Source organism: Mercenaria mercenaria, chromosome 9 (assembly GCF_021730395.1).
Source record: "Mercenaria mercenaria strain notata chromosome 9, MADL_Memer_1, whole genome shotgun sequence".
Classification (NCBI taxonomy): domain Eukaryota; kingdom Metazoa; phylum Mollusca; class Bivalvia; order Venerida; family Veneridae; genus Mercenaria; species Mercenaria mercenaria.
The window spans coordinates 81,433,580-81,454,301 of record NC_069369.1 but is presented as its reverse complement, the minus strand read 5'-3'; the positions used below and the strand labels follow the sequence as shown (position 1 = coordinate 81,454,301).

The window sequence follows — 20,722 nt, the reverse complement described above, 5'->3', positions numbered from 1 at the left end:
ATGACTTGCTGTTAAAACACCAGTTTCAGAAAAAAAACTTGGTGTGAAATATTTGTGACATTCTTCCCTCTTGTGATTGACCTTTAAGATTCACATTTACATTTTGAAAAATAAGTATTACAGAACTGAGATGACACATAGCTGTTTATTTTGACATTAAATCTCCCTGGTCATACACTAGTGAACATGCTGGGGGAAAATGGGCTTTTGATGTAACAAAATAAAACTGTTATGAACAGAAAATTGTGTAAGGTGAATGCTTCAAAATAAACATGAACAAAATGAGGTGACAGTAAGTCTTAAAGATGAACACAATACAAGTAAACACCAACATGATAAAGTGACATACATAATACTTGTTTTTGCTCATTTGGCCATCTCTTCAGCATAAAACTTGTCCAACTCAATTAATACAAGTTTCAGGTGAGAGTGTATTTGCAAAAACTAAACATCTTGTTTACAGCAAACAAATTCTGTTTTGTTTTGTTTCAGGCAGTGTGAAAAAAAAGCTGTAGAGGGCCTATTAATTTCTTCAAAGCAATGTTAAAAATAAAAAAAAAAAGCCTTTATTTATTAGAACAGCCATAGATCCTTCTAACTATGTACTTAGTAAAAACCTCAGCTCTTGTAAAACTCGGCTGTAGCTTGTGGCCCTTCCATGGCAAACGAAAGGACTGCAGTTGAAAAAAGATTTTTCACATCTTTCTCATTAAGTATTAATGTACTCGTCTGTTAAATTACAATAATTGGTATTTGTTTTGTATTCTAGCAACCCCAGTAATTCCAGTGTCAGACATTAAGGGTACGGAGGCGATGAGTTACACGAAGCAGGAGAAAGCGCTACGATGTAAACTTGCCTCCTGTTACAGATTGGTAGACAATAATGGATGGACACATAGCATTTATAATCACATCACAGTAAGTTGTCACCTTTTATACCCCGTATAGTATTCCTTATTGAATGGCTTGTCAGTCAATAATCAGATTTATTATATACCTATATAAATTCTGTAAAAAAATCGGCTTGTATATTTCACAATTAAATATGAACAGGCAGAGAAAAATTCCATATTGTACCTTTTAAATTCAGTATTGTACCTTCCATATTGTATGCTGCCGGAATACTTTCACCAAGATGCATGACCTGACACAGTTCTATAAATAGCGCACATTAAATCTTTTAATACTGATAAACATTGAAGATTTCATTCAATAACAAAAGAAACGAAAAGGTAGAGGTATATAATAAAAGGGTCATTATTACAGTAGCTAGATCTCTGGGATTTTGTATTCGGCTCTCGTGGATTTTGCAAGGTCGGCTCACACTCCGCGCTGGCGCGCCTCACGAGATCCAATCTGGCAAAAATCCATGAGAGCCGAATACAGCATCCCAGATCAAGCTACTGTTACAATAACCCTATTTTATTGCCTATTCTGAAAAATATTTTGGCTTTCAGTCTTTGTAGGAGGGTAGAAAGATCATTTGGTCAAAGGTCAAGGTCACAAAATACAAAATATCTACTCACCTCTGACAGGCTAGGCATATATTATGTTTTACAAACAGATATTGTTTTGCATTTGCATGTATATACACAGCCAGCTCAGTATTTTGATATTACCACCAACATCACATCTTTATAAATATTCTACATCAACTTTACACAGAAATATTTAACACCCAGAAAGCAAGTTTCAACAAACAAAAACATAAGATATGGGGTTAAAAATTTTGCTGTGTGTGTCTATATACATATTACATCAGAAATGTAGGTAATCTGTTAGACAGAAGTTGTAAATTACCAACACAAAGTGTTATTTTACTGCAATTTTGTCTGCATATTTGAGATGTATTGTTTATCTCCCTTTGATACTCTCATTAAAAATGTATCATAATTAAAGTTATTGCAGGATCAGTTCAGTTTAACCAGTCTGTTTGTTGCAAGATCATTAAAAATGTATCATAATTAAAGTTATTGCAGGATCAGTTCAGTTTAACCAGTCTGTTTGTTGCAAGATCACTTTAGTATCAACCAGTCTGTGTTAACCTGAAAGAAATGTTTCTAAAGTTATCCACCTAATTTTGCAATTCTTATGATCTTCCATATTAATTTTGCTGAATTTTTATGCCCCCGAAGGGAGGCATATAGTTTTTGAACCGTCTGTCGGTGTGTCCGCAATTTTTGTGTCCGGTCCATATCTTTGTCATCGATAGATGGATTTTCAAATAACTTGGCATGAATGTGTACCACAGTAAGACGACGTGTTGCGCGAAAGACCCAGGTCTGTAGCTCAAAGGTCAAGGTCACACTTAGACGTTAAAGGTCATTTTTCATGATGTGCATTCGTGTCCGGTCCATATCTTTGTCATCCATGGATGGATTTTCAAATAACTTGGCATGAATGTGTACCACAGTAAGACGACGTGTCGCGCGAAAGACCCAGGTCCGTAGCTCAAAGGTCAAGGTCACACTTAGACGTTAAAGGTCATTTTTCATGATAGTGCATTCGTGTCCGGTCCATATCTTTGTCATCCATCGATGGATTTTCAAATAACTTGGCATGAATGTGTACCACAGTAAGACGACGTGTCGCACGCAAGACCCAGGTCCGTAGCTCAAAGGTCAAGGTCACACTTAGACGTTAAAGGTCATATTTCATGATAGTGCATTGATGGGCGTGTCCGGTCCATATCTTTGTCATTCATGCATGGATTTTAAAATTATTGGGCATGAATGTGTACCACAGTAAGACGACGTGTCGCGCGCAAGACCCAGGTCCGTAGGTCAAAGGTCCTAAACTCTTAACATCGGCCATAACTATTCATTCAAAGTGCCATCGGGGGCATGTGTCATCCTATGGAGACAGCTCTTGTTTGTACTGAAAGATAAATTTCTTTTACCAAAATGTTTTTTGTGTGATACAATTAGCAATTTTTGTATAATGGAGTGGGAGTAAAATCGATACTTTCTTTCAGTAATAAGGGTTATGAAGTCATAAAAAAACAGATTTAAATTTTTTTTTTTTAAAAGATGGTCTGGGGAGACAAATTTTTATGGATTTAACGGTTGGTCCATTCCACATAAGTTCAATCCCAAGAAACAACTAAAATTCCCATTCATTTATTCTTTCAGTTTGAAATCCATGAATAAATGTCCAGATGAAAAAGCCATTCATATCACAAATAAGAAATTTTATGCCAGCTGAATAAAATGAGTTCACAATATCAAATTCGTGATTTAATTCAAAGCTTGGAACAAAAGAAATGGAGAAAATATCAGAACCAAAGGTAGGCATGGCAAACAGAGAATCATTTTACTGGTGTTTTAATTGCCCTTGTTCTTTACAATGGCATTATTTTTTGTTTCAGGCCAGAATTAGTCAAGACCAAGAACATTTTCTAATTAACCCATTTGGTATGAACTACTCAGAAATAACAGCATCATCGCTGGTGAAGGTTGACATACGAGGAGAGGTGCTAGACCCCGGATCGACGACGCTCGGGATTAATCAAGCAGGATTTAATCTTCACTCGGCAATACATCAGTTTCGCCCAGACATTAAATGCATCATACATCTTCATTTACCGTCAGTAGTAGCTGTAAGTATACTGTACAATTCTACGGGTCAATGTATACAGGGAAATTTCAATAGTTGCATTGGAATCTCAGCATACCGGAAAGAACCCCTTTACTGAAAGGAGCTTTCCTGCCTAAAGGACCGAACATGACCCTACACACTGGAACATTTCTATCAGATAAGCTGTGCCTAATTTCTTAATACCCAGATTCTGAAGTGTATTTGTAGGACCTTGTGTTCAATTCAACAGGTTAGGAAACTACAAATACACCTCAACATAATATGTCTGTTGTATTCTCAGACCTGGGCATGATTACACAGGAGTGTAATTGATCAAATTACAATTACTCGACTTCTCAAATTGAGATGAGTCCTGATTTTATGTGTAATTAATTAAACTACAATAACATTACTATTGTAATCATGATTACTTGATGATTGTGTTTTAAAAATGTCTGCATTGGTAAGGTAGAGAAGAGACTTTTAACTACAGTCGGACTTTCGCTCGAACTTGGATAATTCGTACACCAGTGACCACCCTTCACTCGAACACATTGTCGCGTCCCAGCAAGACATCTAGATAATGTTTATGTTTTTTATGGCTCAAACAATCAATTCGAAGAACATTTCCTTGTCCCGTTGAGTTCAAGTGAACGAAGTTTGACTGTGTTCACTATCATGAGACCAGATATAAGTTGAAGTAGTATTTGCCTATAATTCTAGATGTAAAGATATTATCAAGAAAAAGTTAATGTGAATGTTGACATCAGTTTGGCATTAAAGTCGGAAAATCTAAACAATTTTATTCAGAAACAATTCTTAGATAGTGAAAGATTTCTGGAAACAGGTGTTGAAATGGTGTAAATATTTTAATTAGACTCTGGAACTTTAATATATATATTATATTATACCAGATTTATATAGCGCCCTTTTCATGATCAATTTTACGTTCAAAGACGCGTTACATAGTTGATGATATGATCTAGGTAGTTTTTAGCAGTGCAATGTATCTAGTTCTAACTGAAAGATGGCTTGATTTTTCAGGTATCTGGTATGAAGTGTGGATTTTTGCCGCTGTCACAAGAGTCATTGATCTGTGGGGAAGTCAGTTACCATGACTACAATGGTATTTTGGTGGACCCATCAGAACGTGAGACTCTACAGAGAAATCTAGGACCAATTAACAAAGTAAGTTTCATATAGTTGTGTACTGTCTATCTCAGTTACCATGACTACCTTGATGGACCAGTCAGAACTTGAGGCTGTACGCAGAAATGTTGGACCTATAAAGTAAGTTTCATGTAGGTCTGTAAATTGCTTGGGGACCTTGGTTCGCTGTCCAAACAGAGCAAAGAAAAACGTTGAAAAATGCATTATCATGTTTGAAGTTGTGGGAGTGAAATAAAGCCATTACATAATTATGTTAAAACACTAGCCTACACTTATATAACATTTTGATGCTGAGTTTGAAGTATTAATGGCATTGGTCAAATTGACTTTGTAATAGATAAAGAAAGAATTTTGCTGTTTCAGTCCAAAAAGCCAACAAGTGATAAAAAAGAATACAACTCATTTAATAAGTTAACCCTTACCCTGCTAAATTTCTATAATGAACTTGTCCATCTTTCAATTTAGCCAGTACTATTAACTATTAAAAGGGGTGCTTAACAAAAAGCTACTGACAGAATGGCAAACATTACAGATCATGATCAAACTGCATGGATGTGCAGGCTGATCATGATCTACACTGGTCACAAAGGCAGAGTCAGTCGTGCCCAGCATGATAAAGGTTAACACATCCAAGCTATGTTAAGCTCCTTTGAACATGTTTATCATTAAAAGGATGCTGTATGAATCTGTTACTGTAATAATTAAAAGTTTTATATAATGACTTACTTTTTCAGGTGATGGTATTGCGTAACCATGGTATTGTAGCATGTGGATCTTCGATAGAAGAGGCGTACCATTATGCTTTCAATGTAGTCAATGCTTGCAATTCACAGGTAAATTTTGACATTTCTCAAGAGGCTTCTGTGGCCGAGATGTTAAGATAGCTGACATTTCAAAGCACTTGCCCCTCACCAATGTCGTACAAGCCCTGCTCGGGTTTTCATGAGGAAGCTGTCCAGCTGGATAGTGAAAGGTTGTGGTTCTACTTTGGTGCCTGTCTGTGTTTGAAATAAGGCCTGGAAGTGTTGAGTAAAATCTGGAAAGTGACCATATGATCTAAACTGTGTATGACTTTGAAACAACAAAAAAAAGTGTTAAGTTTCTATATACAAAGCAGTATCTCTCGGGATATTTATCCAAATATCAAAAAAGAAAGAAAGAAATACACAGAAAAAAATATAAATAAAGCTTGAAAAATCTTGCATGAATTATATGTATTGTTAATGCTGCATATATAGACTGTATATTGATGTTCTGAAACAGTGGGTAGAAAATTTAATTTACATCGAGTCGTTAATTTCGTAGGGCAGAATTGATTCTTTGGAAATTCAATCACTTTTGGATAATAAGTGATTTTCTGCAATAAACTTTCCTCGGCACACGTGAAAGCTTTTGATGGGTTTAAGCTTGTAGCGCCGTAATGTTACTTCAGGCTGCATTGTTAATAATCGGTTTATTTCTCTGCATAGAATTGAATGTTAATGGAAGTTTCTTAATTTACTGTGATATGTGGCAAGAAATTTCATGGGCTGCCGTAAGAATATGAAATTAGAGTTTGTGGATTCCAGATTTTTAGCGTAGATTGAATGGGTATTTTACTTGTTCCTTGGGATTTGGTTTCATGATTAGGCCCAGCAATGAAATTCACACAAAAAAATGAATCCCAAAAGTATGGTTAACGGCTGTAACAGTTCTTGTCTGTTATGTTATATCTATGCGTTTAGAGAAATTACCTGTAGTTGGGGCTTTACTGAGGACTCAAACCCAATTTCTTAAATGTCCTCATAAGTTACAAGTAAATATATCGAGTGAAATCAAAATTTTAATTACATTTGTTCAAAGTATATGTCATTTATCCCAGTTTTCACACATACAGATTTAAAACTCTGCCTTATATTTGAATAAGCCTGGTTTTTCATAGTCATCAAGAGGAATTTTTAAAGTTTAAACTTAACAGCTTTTCGGGGATTTTTATTTTACCAGGGTTTGCATAGTATTGTAAATAGTTTTGTTCATACCAGAATGTTTTAACTTGCTTGTGTTGAAAGCTAAAAGCTTACTTGAACCAGTCTTATGTCCACTTCCTGGAAAAACTTGTACAGGTCAGGGTTCGAATTTAGCCAGATTTTCTACTCGCATTTTTTCGCAAGTGGTATTTTTTTTAACTTGCTAAATGAAAAAACAACTTGCATTTTCCGCGACTTGTCACTTTATTAGAACATGAACACAAACATCCACGTGACGAGTCCAGCCAATCGTATCTGCGCTATATAAATAGTTACTTAATATAGATTACCAAAAAACCCACCGGATGCGGTAAACGTCATCAAAATTGGCGCAGGTACTTGTCAGCAGTTGAAAAGACATGCGCACGGGACATGTATCGAGTGTAATCTTCCGTTTACGACAAAAGATGAAAGAGTGCTCCGGAATTCGTTCTGCAAATGACAATGCGCTGCAATGACCGCGAGTTGTTAAAGAAAGAACAGTGTCGAGACGACCGTTAGAAATGCACATTATTCGGCCAAAAATTTTCACTCGCAAAAAAATGCTGGTGTCTGAAATCTCACCTCGCAGTTTGAAATTTGCACTCGCATTTCGCGAGTATGCGAGCTTAAATTCGAACCCTGCAGGTGTCATATGAGGTGCTTTCATGACCATAGTGGAGCTCAAATCCACAAACGCCAGATTGAGCGGCCAATACCTTAGCCACTAGACCACCACTGTATGTAATTCTCTATTTACAGATTCAAGCAATACCCGCAGGTGTAGATAACTTAATACTTGTAAGTCAAGAAATCAAGCAGAAAACATTCACTACAGCAAACCAGGGTGGTGGGGGAGTAGACTCGTCAGGAAAGAAATGGAAGATAGGAGAGTTGGAGTTCGAGGCTCAGATGAGACTGATGGACAATGCTGTAAGTTGACGGAAATTGTCTGCCTGTTCTAGATTGTGCTTTAAGCTTTCTTCTTTATAAAAAAGTCTTATAATTGACATGCATACATGTATGGGCAGAGAGGAACTTTATAATGTTCCTTACACCTTAGATGGTTAACTTTGAACACAGTAACACATTTCATGATTGAAATGTGAACACAGTAACACATTACACGATTAAAGTGTGAACACATTACACTTGAACACAATAACTCAATTCAGTGCTAAACTGAACACAATGAAAATTACACTATTGACTGTGAACACAATTATGCATTACTCTATTAAACTGTGAACACAATAAGGCATTACACTATTAAACACTCATTACACTATTATGCGTATTATTCTCGTGCTTTCACTTGTAACCATTTTTTCATTATTAAATGACATGTAAATGTTTTTCAGGGTTATAGAACGGGTTATTCATACAAACACCCTAACATAAAACGCGAGTCAAGAAGAGAAAGGTCAAATGCCGAAGTTGAAGTTCCACCAGCATCTAGTTCATTCACATACGTATTTGACGGCGACGTTGAACATTCTAAATATATGTAAGTACAGTTGCAGGGTAATGATTTATGCAGCTATTCAAAATTGATACCATTAAAATATTCAGTGGAAATTGTCTTCCAGGAAATACCTGTGTTCTAAGTTGAGATCACCCACTTAGTTAGTCAGCGTAGTTAGCAAAATAAGAAGAGGGTAAAATTACAGGGTTTCAGGTTTTAAACATATGGAGGGCAAAAGAATAGTATTGACTAAAGACAAGGGGCCTCCATGGCCAAGTTGTTAAGGTCGCTGACTTCAAATCACTTGCCCCTCACTGATGTGGGTTCAAGCCTCACTTGGGGCATTGAATTCTTCATGTGAGGAAGCCATCCAGCTGGCTTACGGAATGTCGGTGGTTCTAACCAGGTACCCGCCCGCTCGTGATGAAATAATGCACGGAGGGGCACCTGGGGTCTTCCTCCACCATCAAAGCTGGAAAGTCACCAAATGACCTATAATTGTTTGTGCGACATTAAACCCAGAAAAATAAATAAATTGACTAAAGACAAAATGGAAGAATACACCTAATGTCATTTTTAAAAACTATTAACATTTGGATTGTGTTTGTTTTTTTAGGTCACCTATTAAAGCAGCAATGGAGAGACAGAAACAGCAACATAAAGTCGGCTGGTTAAATTCACCAAATGTTTACGTTAAACAGGAAATGGATGAAATAGGAACACAAAATCCTAAGAAAATAACAAAGGTATAAATAAATACAGTCAGCAAGAAAATGGTTGAAATTTGATTTTTATATATTTGATTTAAAGGAAAGAGAGTCAAGGAAAAAAGTAAATTTGGAGATATTTTTCAGGTATTTTAGTGTTTATATACCAGGCATATTATAATGGTAGTGTCCACCAAACAGTTTTGGGATGTACATGTAATACACTGTGGGGAATCACATGATCAAATTAATCTCTAAACCAAAATAAATTTATGGATAATATGGGATAATATTGAAGCAACTTTTGCTGTAAATCTAAAAATATAGCCTATCATATGGCAACATAGGTGTATCCTAAAACTACATAGATTTCGATCAAAAATCACCTGATTATCTGGAACACTTCAAGAAACTGAGACTTCTTATTTTCCTTAGTGTTTGTAATTAAAGGATATTTATCATTATTGTCAACTATATAATAATTTAACAAATTTCATTAGTCATATGTTAGGCTATGTTTAAATTTCATATCTTATCATGGTAGGAAATTTATTCATGTTCTTCAAAATATAACTGTGGTTTAGAGATTATTTTGATCATGTGATTCCCCACAGTGTGTAATAGAGGAAGTGAAATAATTTACATTATTAGACTTTTTTTTTAAAGGTAAAATAAAAAAAGGGCATTTATCAGAAACTGACCAGTTGCATGCTATCAGAATAAAAGCAAATGCGCTGAGATTTAGATTTATTTACAGTTTGTCAGTTGGCGCACTTACATTAAATAATGGGGGAGAAAAAAATAAGTTGAGTAGCAGAATTTGTTTAAAAGAAAAGAAAGTAAAACTTGCTGAGTCAGTTTGTCCAAAGTAGAGACCAATATCATTTATTTATAGGAGAAGTTTTATGTTCTATAACATTTCTCAAGGTTATTTTGTATTGTAAACATGTGATCAATATTTCATGGTTTAAAGGCATCAATCTATCATGCATCAGCAATCTTGTTTTGCAACCAGAAAAGTGTGGCAATTCACCTAATGTATAGTAAGACACAGTTTCTAACCATGAATGACATAGGTGAAAAAGTGTTTTTTAGGTATGCGTAGAAATTTTTTCGCCATATATATTTTTAAGATACTGTTAAATCATTTATATTTGTGGGGGATATTGTTAAATCATATATATTTGTGGGGGATACTGTTAAATCATATATATTTGTGGGGGACTAATTTCCGTGGATTTCATTGTTGAATTAATCCACGAAATTTATTCCCAGTGAACAAATAACAACAGGGATATAAACTAGCTATTTTTATTTAGGGGCCCAGACTGTCAAAAACAAGTGTTTAACTAGGTATATGGGCATTTTCTCCAACAATTTAGGGGCCAAGCCCAAAATCTAGGGGGCATGGGCTACTGGGCCCCTGCTAATTTATATCCCTGAACATTCCTATTTATTTAATGTTCAGAAGTTGAACTCCGCAAATTTATCCCCACAAAATTGCAGTTTTGACCAAAACCACGATAGTAGTATATAAAATGCACTGATGTGACAAATGCTGTTTTCATGTAAAAGAATATATTGACTTTGAGTTATAGAAAAATATTTTGCATGTTAAAATAAATTATGCAGGGTGTCAAAATTTTGCTCTTCAAGTGTTGATCAGTAAATTGACTAGCTTCACGAGAAAAGCATGTATGATTAGTAAGGGTTTAATATGAACAGGCTGGATAGATGTGTTTAAGGTGGTTTAAACATACTGTTACATTTACAGATGGGAATAGCGAAGGTAAAATGTTAACACACACCCAGTTTAGAAGGCTATACTTATATAACTGTTTGATTTTAGTTTGATTTGTTAACAAATGCAGCTAATTCACATTTGGTATTAAAATACCAGACTTTGAGAAGGCATACAACTATGCTATATAGGCATTACCAAAATGATACACATATATGATAATCTGTGAGCAGGTTTTGGGACCAGTCTGAAAATGCAACCGTTCCATTGGTCAGTTTCAAATCAGAGCTCAAAATCAACCAATCAGAAGCTAGAGTTTGAGACTGGTCTCCAAATTTGCCCATGAATTATGATTAAAGGTGCAGTGTGATGGGATTCAGGATTTAAATGAAAGAACAAGAACCTTGTGTTAATTGACTTAAAACTATTTTCACTGTTCATAAAAGCACTTGGGTTTGTTTGCAGTCATTCAACCAGACATTAAACATTACAGATAAATACACTTGGGTTTGTTTATTGTATTAGAGAGATTTTTTGAAGTTTATGCAATGAGGGTCTGTTTGGTTGAAGTTTTATTCAGACAAAAAAATGTTACATTTGAAATTTAAGTGAGAGGAAAAAATGTTTCAGTCAGACCAAGAATGTTAAATTTAGTTTCAGTAATATGAAAAAAGTTACATTGAAAGTTTCAGTCAGAAAAGAATAGTTAACTTTGAAACTTTCAATCAGAAAAAAATGTTACGTTGAAACATACAGTCAGAAAAGAATAGTTAACTTTGAAAGTTTGACAGAAAAAAATGTTACGTTCAAACGTTCAGTTAGAAAACAACTGTTGAAAATAAGGTTTATTTTTAGTGTTCAGTTTTGAAGTGATATATGCTTTGATGCTTTGCAGTAGTGTAGCTGATGATAATTATTTGCTATAAATAGCGGTTTAATGCTAAAAAAAAAAAACAACTGACAACTTTGCAGTGTAAAACACAAACATGCAGCTTGTACAATTATTTTCACCAAATTACTGTCACTGTATAAATACAGAGCTTCATGCTGACTATAAGCATCTCATGTATAAATACTCTTTATTGATGTTTGTCCAACAAAAGTTGCGTTATCTTTTGAGTTTTAGTTGCAGGAATTTCATCAATGAACAAGGTATAGTTTAATTCAAAATGACCTTTCTAATAAAGGCATACTCATTTTAAGGCACTAGTATTGAAAAATACTGTTAATGGATTGTAAGCTCTATACATAATAGAAGCATTATTTACTGTCCTTTTAATAAACAATGCTTGGACATCCTTCAGTGGTCCAATGGTTAACACTGACCTTAAAACATGGATCTTGAGTTTGATCCCCCTCGACTCCAAGTAAAGCTTAGTAATATTGGGATAAGAGTCCTGTGTATAGGTGCTTTACAGCTGGCATGGCTACAGAACCAGGAGAAACTTGTGAATCGGAGCGTCTTCTGTATCTTGCACTATCCTACCCCTAATATTACTACCAGTCTTCTGGAGGAGTCACTCATATTGATTTGGGGTGATGACTGTAAATAATTCAAAATACAAACAAAAATCCCCAAGTTTTTATGCATATAATATAACTAATAAGTATGTAAACTTTCTTTAAACTGATCTGTAAGATAATCATACAGAAAATTCTGGCCTAACAGTGGCATAGCTAGGCATAGTATGTAGGTATTTTTTGTTTAAAATTTCAAAACAGTGTTGGCTAAAAACTGCAATAAGAATGAAGAGATTGGAGGCAAGTTGTAACAGTTATGAAAAAGTATCAGTAGCATCAAAGTACAGGTTTTTTGAGGAGGTTAAAAAAAATTGATTTCTGTGCTTACTGTTAATGATTTTGATCAAATTTCTGTTTACATTGAGGAGAAATGACTATCATTTCTTTGGAAAACTGTTTGTTTACCTGTACTCTAAACCCTCATTTTGACATGTGACTATTAGTTCAGGAATACATTTAATTTCATCCTAGCTATGCCTCTACCATAGACAGCATTTTGTATGACAAAACTGCTTCGATTAGATACGGCAGAAATCGTGTAGTGAGATTATTCTGTATTTTACAGTGGGTCAAGGACGAGGCGGAAGATGGTTCACCAAAGAGAACTAGTACACCAATTAAAGTTGAAAACCCTAACCAATTTGCACCACAAGGCTCCGACCCCAAGGAATTTAAACAGAAACAAAAACAAGTAGGTATCTTGGTATATTAGTTAAGTATGTATTTTGATTTATAGATCAATTGGAAAAGATTTACATGTTGAGTAAAAAGTGGTGACTTTTTAACTAGTAAGGTGAGAAGAGTTGCAGCATTTTTGACAGATGCTGATAGATCATTTTTGAGGTGCAGCATTGTAACATCTGCAATGAGGTCTACTTAGGTACATGTACATGCATATTGACCTTGAGATTTTCTTTTCATAGGCAATGCATTACTGTCTTTTGGGCAACTTTGCCTTGCTGATTAATGATGTATAATTATGCCACCCTTCAAAGAAAGAGGGATATATTTTTTTGCAGATGTTGGTATGTCTGTCGGTCAGTCGGTATGTAGACCAATCCGTTTCCGGATGATAACTCAAGAACGCTTGGGCCTAGGATCATGAAAGTTGATAGGGAGATTGGTCATAATCAGCAGATGACCCCTAATGATTTTGAGATAGTAGGTCAAAGGTCAAGGTCACAGTGACCTAGAACAGTTAAATGGTTTCCGGATGATAACTCAAAAACTCTTAAGACTAGATGAAAATTGACAGGAATGATGGTAATGACCAGCAGATGACCCCTATTGATTTTGAGATCAATAGGTCAAAGGTCAAGGTCTCAGTGATAGGAACAGTTATATGGTTTCTGGACGATAATTTGAGAATGCTTGGGCCTAGGATAATGAAATTTGACAGGGAGGTTGATCATGATCAGCAGGTGACCCCTATTGATGTTGAGGTAGTAGGTCTAAGGTCAAGGTCACAGTGACCCAGAACAGTTAAAACGGTTTCTGGATGATAACTCAAGAACGCTTGGGCCTAGGATCATGAAACTTAATAGGGAGGTTGATCATGACCAGCAGATGACCTCTATTTATTTTAAGGTCAATAAGTCAAAGGTCAAGGTCACATTTACCCAGGACAGTAGAACTTTTGTATACAATGACCAAATAATTTCTGTTCCTTGTGCAATTACTAAATGCATGAAGTGGGGATTTTGTGTTCTACGAGCTCTTGTATAAAAAGAAAATTGAGCATAAAGATCAGATAAACAATATGAGGTTAGCTTTACTGTCATAAAAATTAGTTTATTAGGCGAGTTGAAGAAAATGCAAATGTTGAGGTTGTATTCATGAAGGCAGGATAAATAAAAAGTACAGAATGCATCTGGAATCCAAATTGTCATGTTTGCATTTATTTCAGATAAAGAAAGATTATTACGAGGAGAGGATTAATGCTGGACCCCAGTCTAAAATTCTGGAAGGAATGACGTGGGAAGAGGCTGAAAAAATGAAGGTGAGTTCTGTTTATAGTGAGAGCATTTTCTCCATTTGTAGGGTCATCTGGCTCATACATGATCACATTGTATTTATTTGCGTATGAAAAAAAAATTGTGACTTTTTCGACCACATTTCTGGAATGTACCTTTATTATGAAATAGTTTTTAAAAAAATTCTAAACAAATTAATTTTGCGGGAGTTACAGTGAAAAAAACCATCTGTGTTTGATTTATGTAAATGTGATCAAATGAAAGCCTTTCCAGCCACTTGCACTATCATAGAACATTTAACTATTTCCATTTACAATGTTGTATCTTTGTCTACACGTTTTATAATAGATGTTTGCGTAAAACTTTCCGTTTAGAATGCTGTACATTTTGTATAATGAAAATCCTTTCATATTTAGCCATATAAGGTATACATTTCATATTTGTATTAAATATGGAATCTACATGTATCCTCAGTTTTCCACAATCATGTATATTAAGTAAAAATGAAAAGTCGATATACTTAAACAGTTTTATAGCATTTCCATTCTGCTCCCAGTTCTCCTGAAAATCTATATAAACTACACACACGATTCCATAAGATTTCACTATTTCATTTAAAGCTTTACTTATTTTTCTCCTGTATTAAACAATTGTATTTGTTCCGTGTAACCGTCCAATATATTTTCGTATTGGATACAGGCATTCTATGTTGGAAAAGGCAACTTCAGTTCAAATCTTGATGTTAACTATACGATGAAAATCGTTTGCAGATAAAAGTATCTGCGCGAAAAGAGAAATCTATGAAACACTTTACACGATCTTTCAGTATTTGTTTTACAGATAAATCATGCCCATCTGTATGGCTTTTGTTTATTACAGAGAAAAATAAGCATACAATAAAAAGGTTATTTAACATTGTCCAGTAAAGTTCAAGACAGACTCGTGCTCTCGCAGATATATTGCCTTATTATACAGAACAGTGTTAAATAACCTACCAATATTACTCAAGAGCTTGTGTTAAGCATGGTAGCTTTTAGCACTGTTATATATTAACTAGCAACAGTTTCTTTGTATCATACCATCAGTCTGTTTTAAATTTCATCGCCATTTTGTTGTAGTGATTTTGATTTTGTCAGATTTCGAAAAAGTAGGGTTTTTTTTTTTTCATTCGAAATGTTTATTGTTTGATGTTTTCAAAAATGTCGGCACTTCAAAGAGAAGTACTCTGTGCAACAAACTTTAAATGGGAAAAATTATGGGTAACTTTAACATTGGTTTTCTTGGTTTGAATTGGTGAAAAAGGGTTGTTTAAATACTGTTACGGAAAAGAGCAGTAAAAAGGACAAGAGCATGAAGGGTGAAAACACACGTATTATGGTAAAGTGTTTCAAATACAATACAACTTGTATTAAACAAATAGTCTCCGAATACAGTATACTTTGTTTTGAAAAAGTGGTTTGATAATGCAAGACATGGTCTCTCCAGCAAGCTGTACTGTACATGCACAACTGATATGAAAATAGTAGATGTCGCCGGTCCCAGTGATAAGTAGACCAAGATTGAGGGGGAAAAAATCGTTGGATATTATCATCATGCACAGTGAATTATTTCCTTGGAGTGCCTTCATTACAAGCTTAAAAGTATAGTGATCATGTCGCAGCAGTCAGCGAGGCTGTGTGTAGTTTTGTGTGTGTGTGTTTTTGTGATGTAACATAGCAACGTTTTTGCAAATGTTTCAGCAAGCAGAGGCGAACGGCCATGTAAGTTGCACTACAGTTTTTTCTTGCTTATAGTTAACTGCTTGTGGTATCCTGGTCAAGTTGAGAACTGAATGTTTATATTTGTCACATACTGTGAAATCATAAATATTTGTGTGAGAGTAATGTTCCATGGCTATCTGGTGTTGTCAGTCCACAGAATTACATATCCTGGCAAATGAGCAAATATTCCATTTACCTTTCACTGCCACATTATAGTTGTTTTTATGGAAACCAGGAGGATTCATACCCTAAAAATTAAAAGATTCCACAGTATATTGTGTAGAAATCAAATTTAGATTGCAAGCAAATTAGATAATTCATAGGAAAGCAACACAACACACCACAAGTATGTGTCCTTTTTGTTTAACCATTACCCTGCTATATTTCTATAATGGACTGGTTCATCTTTCAATTTGGACAGTACCATTTCTTATTCAAAGGGGTTTTCACTGAAAATTTACTGACTGAATAGCGAACAGTGCAGACCATGATCAGACTGCACGGATGTGCAGGCTGATCTTGGTCTACACTGGTCGCAATGGCAGAATCAATTGTCTCCAGCATGATAAGGGTTAAAAGGGGGTCTGAAACTTCTGGTAAAGCTTAAATAATTGAATTTTGGCAGTCAACTTGTTTTCATAGAAAATTAAGTGTCAAAAACACACATGGTATTGAAACATCCAGTTCTCAGCTTGTTATCATTGTGTGTGAAATAATATCATTAAGGAATCGAGGTAATGATGAAAGGGAGGTCATTTCAGAAGGAAAGAAACAAATGCTAATACTTTGATTTACAAAGAGGGAGTCTTGCAAAATGATTTTCCTTGGGTGACTTGGTCATACACAGAGTTTAATGAGAATGGATATGATTAGTGTTTGATTGAAATATATACAGTTGAATAAAATATACAATAATACACAGTACATTGTAAAGTTTCTTCTATATCCTAGTAACTATATACCATTTAATAAACTGTATACAACAGTATCATATAAATTTATTACAGCATTAGTTAGCAGTTATTTGCATACTGTTACATTTAAAACAAACAGTTTTATTTTCATAATGATTTACATAGATAATAACTGTCAAGTAGTGCAATTTTGAAATCGTGTTAATGATTTTGTTTTCAATTAACCTATATTTGTGATAAAGTGAACCGTAGAAAGAGTTGCACTGTTTTTGATTAGCTTTCAATTGAATCATGCTAGTTATGCATTAGAGCAGATTTAGATTTAGAACAAAATGAGGCTAGTTTGTAAGATGCGTTACATTGTATGATTGTATGTTGTCATGGTTACAGGATGGAAGCCTGAGTGCTACAGGAGACAGTGTTATAGTGATAGGAGCAGCTTCCAAGGGTATTATACAGAGAGACCAGCAACATAATGTACAGGTAGGTCTATGGCTTTTCTCAGGCCTGGGATTTTTCAGGACTGGTCCTGATTTCAGGTTTTGGTTGCCATAATTTCCCTATATAAGTCTATTGAAAATGGGGATTTCAGGGTTTAGAATGTAGATTTTCAGGCCTTGATTTCTGACTGAATCCCAGGCCTGTTTTCTGCTTGGCAATGTCTGGCAAAATGATATACATGTTATTTTATCCCACTTTCCTCCCAATATGACAACATGATATACATGTTAGTTTATCCCTTTCTCTCTTCCAATCTGGCAATGTGATTTCCTCCAGTCATGCAGCATGATATACATGTTAGTTTATTCCTCTCTCTCTTCCAATCTGGCAATGTGATTTCCTCCAGTCATGCAACATGATATACATGTTAGTTTATTCCTCTTCCAGTTTTGCAGCATGATAAGCATGTTAATTTATACTTCTTTCCTCTAATCTGGCAACATGATATACATGTTACTTTATCCCTCTTTCTTCCAATGCAACACCATGACATTGTATTAGTTTATCCCTCTTTCTTCCAATTTTGCAACATAATATACATATTACTTTATCCCTCTTTCCTCTAATCTGGCAACATAATATACATGTTTACAGTTAATAGTTATCCCATCTTCAGCCCACAATAATGTCATCTTGCAACATGATGCACTCACCCCTTTAATAATAATGTCTGGCAACATGATGTATATGTTTCATTTATGTGGGAACATATCTACATATTATAATTTTCAACATAATGTACATAAAAGTTCATCCATCTTTTTATGCCCCCCTTCGAAGAAGGAGGAGTATATTGTTTTGCAGATGTCTGTAGGTTGGTCGGTATGTAGACCAATCCATTTCCGGATGATAACTCAAGAACGCTACTGCCTAGAATCATGAAAGTTGATAGGGAGGTTGGTCATCACCAGCAGATGACCCCTATTGATTTTGAGATCTGTATGTCAAAGGTCAAGGTCACAGTGATCCTGAACAGTAAAATGGTTTCCGGATGATAACTCAAGAACACTTGGGCCTAGGATCATGAATGTTGATAGGGAGGTTGGTCATGACCAGCAGATGACCCCTATTGATTTTGAGATCTGTATGTCAAAGGTCAAGGTCACAGTGACCAGGAACAATAAAATGGTTTCTGGGCAATAACTCAAGAACGCTTAGGCCTATTGTCAAGAAAATTGATAGTGAGGTTGGTCATGACCAGTAGATGATCCCTATTGATTTTGGGGTCAAAGGTCAAGGTCACATTTGCCAGGCTCATTTAAACGGTTTCTGATCTTCTTGTCCAAAACCACAGGGCTTAGGGCTTTGATATTTGGTATGTAGCAAAATCTAGTGCTCCTCTACCAAGATTGTTCAGATTATTTCCCTGGGGTCAAATATGGCCCCACCCTGGGGGTCACATGGTTTATATAGACTTATATAGGAAAAAAGTTTGAAAAACCTCTTGTCCAAAACCACAGGTCCTAGGGCTTTGATATTTTGTATATGACATCATCTAGTGGTCCTCTACTAAGATTGTCCAAATCATTCCCCTAGGTTTACATAGACTTATATAGGGAAAAACTTTGAAAATCTTCTTGTCCAAGCCACACAGACTAGGGCTTTGATATTTGTAATGTAGCATATTCTAGTGGTTTTCTACCAAGTTTGTTCAAATTATCCTTCTAGGGTCAAATATGGCCCCACCCAAGGGGTCACATGGTTCATATAGACTTACATAGGGAAAAACTTAGAATCTTCATGTCTATAACCTACATCATTCAAATTTGGACCACATTTATTGTTTTAAGTGGCAAGATGAACCTTGACATGAGTTAACCTTAATCTTGACCTAGTGACCTACTTTCACATTTCTGTAGCTACAGCCTTCAAATTTGGACCACATGCATAGGTTTGTGTACCGAAACAAACTTTGACCTTGTTATTGACCTAGTGACCTACTTTCACATTTTTGAAGGTACAGGCTTCAAATTTGGACCACATGCATAGTTTTGTGTTCCGAAATAAAATCTGACCTTGATTTTGACCTGGTGACCTACTTCCACATTTCTTAAGCTACAGCCTTCAGATTTCAACCAAATGCGTAGTTTTGTGTACCAAAATGAACTTTGATCCTGAGATTGACCTAGTGACCTACTTCCACATTTCTGAAGCTACAGGCTTCAAATTTGGACTGCATGCATATTTTTGTGTTCTGAATTGAAATTTGACCTTGATTTTGATCTTGAGCTAGTCTTGACATTTGGAACATTTAAAAATGGCTCAGTGGTCGGTGCCAAGATCACTCTGTGATCTCTTGTTAGCTCACCTGTCACAAAGTGACAAGGTGAGCTTTTGTGATCGCGCGGTGTCCGTCGTCCGTCCATCCGTCCGTCCGTAAACTTTTGCTTGTGACCACTCTAGAGGTCACATTTTTCATGGGATCTTTATGAAAGTTGGTCATAATGTTCATCTTGATGATATCTAGGTCAAGTTCGAAACTGGGTCATGTGCCTTCAAAAACTAGGTCAGTAGATCTAAAAATAGAAAAACCTTGTGACCTCTCTAGAGGCCATATATTTCACAAGATCTTCATGAAAATTGGTCAGAATGTTCACCTTGATGATATCTAGGTCAAGTTCGAAACTGGGTCACGTGGCATCAAAAACTAGGTCAGTAGGTCTAAAAGTAGAAAAACCTTGTGACCTCTCCAGAGGCCATATATTTCAAAAGATCTTCATGAAAATTGGTCAGAACGTTCACCTTGATTATATCTAGGTCAAAGTTGAAACTGGGTCATGTGACAATAAAAAACTAGGTCAGTAGGTCAAATAATAGAAAAACCTTGTGACCTCTCTAAAGGCCACATTTTTCATGGGATCTGTATGAAAGTTGGTCTGAATGTTCATCTTGATGATATCTAGGTCAAGTTTGAAACTGGGTCATGTGCGGTCAAAAACTAGGTCAGTTGGTCTAAAAATAGAAAAACTTTGTGACCTCTCTGGAGGCCATATTTTTCATGGGATCTATATGAAATTTGGTCTGAATGTTCATCTTGATGATATCTAGGTCAGTTTCGAAAGTGGGTCACGTGCCTTCAAAAACTAGGTCAGTAGGTCAAATAATAGAAAAACCTTGTGACCTCTCTAAAGGCCATATTTTTCATGGGATCTGTATGAAAGTTGGTCTGAATGTTCATCTTGATGATATCTAGGTCAAGTTCGAAACAGGGTCATGTACGGTCAAAAACTAGGTCTGTAGGTCTAAAAATAGAAAAACCTTGTGACCTCCTTAGAGGCCATACTTGCGAATGGATCTCCATAAAAATTGGTCAGAATGTTCACCTTGATGATATATAGGTCAGATTTGAAACTGGGTCACGTGCCTTAAAAAACTAGGTCAGTAGGTCAAATAATAGAAAAACCTTGTG

General features: G+C 35.5%; 1 protein-coding gene across 17 annotated transcripts in view; it reads left to right on the top strand.

Moving 5' to 3' along the window:
• The window catches only part of LOC123547589 (gamma-adducin-like), a 70,667-nt gene that overhangs the window by 31,555 nt on the left and 18,390 nt on the right, over window positions 1-20,722 (top strand). For 14 of the 17 annotated variants that reach the window (XM_053551868.1, XM_053551864.1, XM_053551875.1 and 11 more), the window contains exons 4-15: window positions 770-918; window positions 3,368-3,598; window positions 4,621-4,764; window positions 5,481-5,579; window positions 7,494-7,664; window positions 8,093-8,238; window positions 8,813-8,942; window positions 10,678-10,692; window positions 12,731-12,856; window positions 14,072-14,164; window positions 15,878-15,898; window positions 17,203-17,295. In XM_053551868.1, the coding sequence (XP_053407843.1) occupies window positions 770-918; window positions 3,368-3,598; window positions 4,621-4,764; window positions 5,481-5,579; window positions 7,494-7,664; window positions 8,093-8,238; window positions 8,813-8,942; window positions 10,678-10,692; window positions 12,731-12,856; window positions 14,072-14,164; window positions 15,878-15,898; window positions 17,203-17,295 (1,418 nt within the window). The remainder of the gene's footprint in view (window positions 1-769; window positions 919-3,367; window positions 3,599-4,620; window positions 4,765-5,480; window positions 5,580-7,493; window positions 7,665-8,092; window positions 8,239-8,812; window positions 8,943-10,677; window positions 10,693-12,730; window positions 12,857-14,071; window positions 14,165-15,877; window positions 15,899-17,202; window positions 17,296-20,722) is intronic. The other 3 variants (XM_053551867.1, XM_053551866.1, XM_053551869.1) reach the window with 3 other exon arrangements.